General features: G+C 47.4%; 1 protein-coding gene across 1 annotated transcript in view; it reads left to right on the plus strand.

Moving 5' to 3' along the window:
* LOC116098295 (IQ motif and SEC7 domain-containing protein 2) overlaps window positions 1–1,809 on the plus strand; it is a gene marked incomplete at its 3' end in the record, with an annotated part of 84,735 nt that overhangs the window by 64,715 nt on the left and 18,211 nt on the right. The window contains exon 5 of the mRNA XM_031380970.1: window positions 179–580. Within this exon, the coding sequence (XP_031236830.1) occupies window positions 179–580 (402 nt within the window). The remainder of the gene's footprint in view (window positions 1–178; window positions 581–1,809) is intronic.

Consider the following 1,809-nt stretch of genomic DNA (forward strand, 5'->3'; position numbering starts at 1 on the left):
TTCTAAGCTTTTTCTGATTTTAAATATATATGTTTCCCTTTTCCCCTTGTGTACATCTCGGGATTATAAGTGAGAAAACACTGGGCACAGAGCCTGCCATGACTTCCAGCAGTTAGTTGTGACTTGACTGGGGTCTGGTTGAGGCTCTGGCAACTTTCTGAACTTGTTCCTCTGACAGGTGGAAATGCTGGAGAGGAAGTATGGGGGCTCCTTCCTGAGCCGCAGGGCTGCCAGGACCATCCAGACAGCCTTTCGCCAGTACCGTATGAATAAGAACTTTGAGCGGCTGCGCAGCTCAGCTTCAGAGAGCCGCATGTCCCGCCGCATCATCTTGTCCAACATGCGGATGCAGTTCTCCTTTGAGGAGTACGAGAAAGCACAGAACCCTGCATACTTCGAGGGCAAGCCTGCCTCATTGGATGAGGGTGCCATGGCTGGCGCCCGGAGCCACCGGCTTGAACGGGGCCTCCCCTATGGAGGCTCCTGTGGTGGGGGCATCGATGGTGGTGGAAGTTCAGTCACCACATCTGGAGAGTTTTCTAATGACATCACAGAGCTGGAGGACTCCTTCTCCAAACAGGTCAGGAGCCCTGAAAGGGGCTTTTCTTCTCCATTCCCGGGCTCAGGCTGCTTCTACTGCTTTTTATCTATTTTCCAAACTACAAGAAGTTGCACTATTACGCACTTAACAGCAACAAACTGATTTAAACTGAGACTTAGAGAGTGGTGATAGAGAATTGTTAACACGAGAAAGAGTTACAGCTGAGTGTATACTTGTAATTGAAGCACTGGGGAGACTGAGGCAGGAGGATTGGGAACACCTGTGTCAAACAACAACAACCAACCAACCAATCAATAAAAATCCCAAAGACAGGGATGCGGCTAAGTAGAAGAGCACTTGCCTAACATATGCCACACTGTGTGCTTCATCTCCAGCACTGTTAAAACAAATTACATTGCTAAAACAAGCATGTTAGAACATGGGTGCACAGGGTCAGTAAGATGGCTCAGTGGGTGAAGATACTTGCTGCCACGTTTGATGACCTGAGTTCGATCCCCAGAACCCACACTATGGAAGAAGAGAGAACAGTTTCTTTATTTTAAATATTTTATTTTTATGTTTGTGTGTGTGTGTGTGTGTGTGTGTGTGCCATGTGTGTACAGGTGCCCAAGGAGGCCAGAAAAGGATGTCAGGTCCCCTGGAGCTAGAGTTAAAGGCATCTGTGACACATTTGGCATGGCTGCTGGGAATCAAACTCAGGTCCTCTGCAAGAGCAGTGTATATTTTTAACCACTGCTCCTTCTCTCCAGTCCCCAAAAACTGATTTATAAAAAGATTTACTTTTTTTATTTTATATGTTTGGGTGTTTTGCCTACATGTGTGTTTGTGTGCCATGTGCACAACTCATACCTGTTGCATTTAAAAGAGGATGTCTGATTCCATGAAATCTTATGAATGTAGGTACTGGGAAACGAGCTTGGGTCCTCTGCAAGAGTAACAAGTGCTCTTAATAGTTGTGCTGCTAGTTTTCCTTAAACTTGACACAGATAGAGTCATTTTAGAAGTGGAAACCTTAGTTGAGAAACCGCCCATATCAGACTGGCCTGTGGGCAAGGCTGTGGTGCATTTTCTCAGTTGATGGGTGATGGGGGAGGGCTCAGCTCACTGTGGGTAGTGTCATCCATGGACTGGTGGTCCTGGATGCTATAAGAAAGTAGGCTGAGCCGGGCAGTGGTGGCTCATGCCTTTAATCCTAGCACTTGGGAGGCAGAGGCAGGTGGATCTCTGAGTTCGAGGCCAGCCTGGTC

Source organism: Mastomys coucha, chromosome X, assembly GCF_008632895.1.
Source record: "Mastomys coucha isolate ucsf_1 chromosome X, UCSF_Mcou_1, whole genome shotgun sequence".
Classification (NCBI taxonomy): Eukaryota; Metazoa; Chordata; class Mammalia; order Rodentia; family Muridae; genus Mastomys; species Mastomys coucha.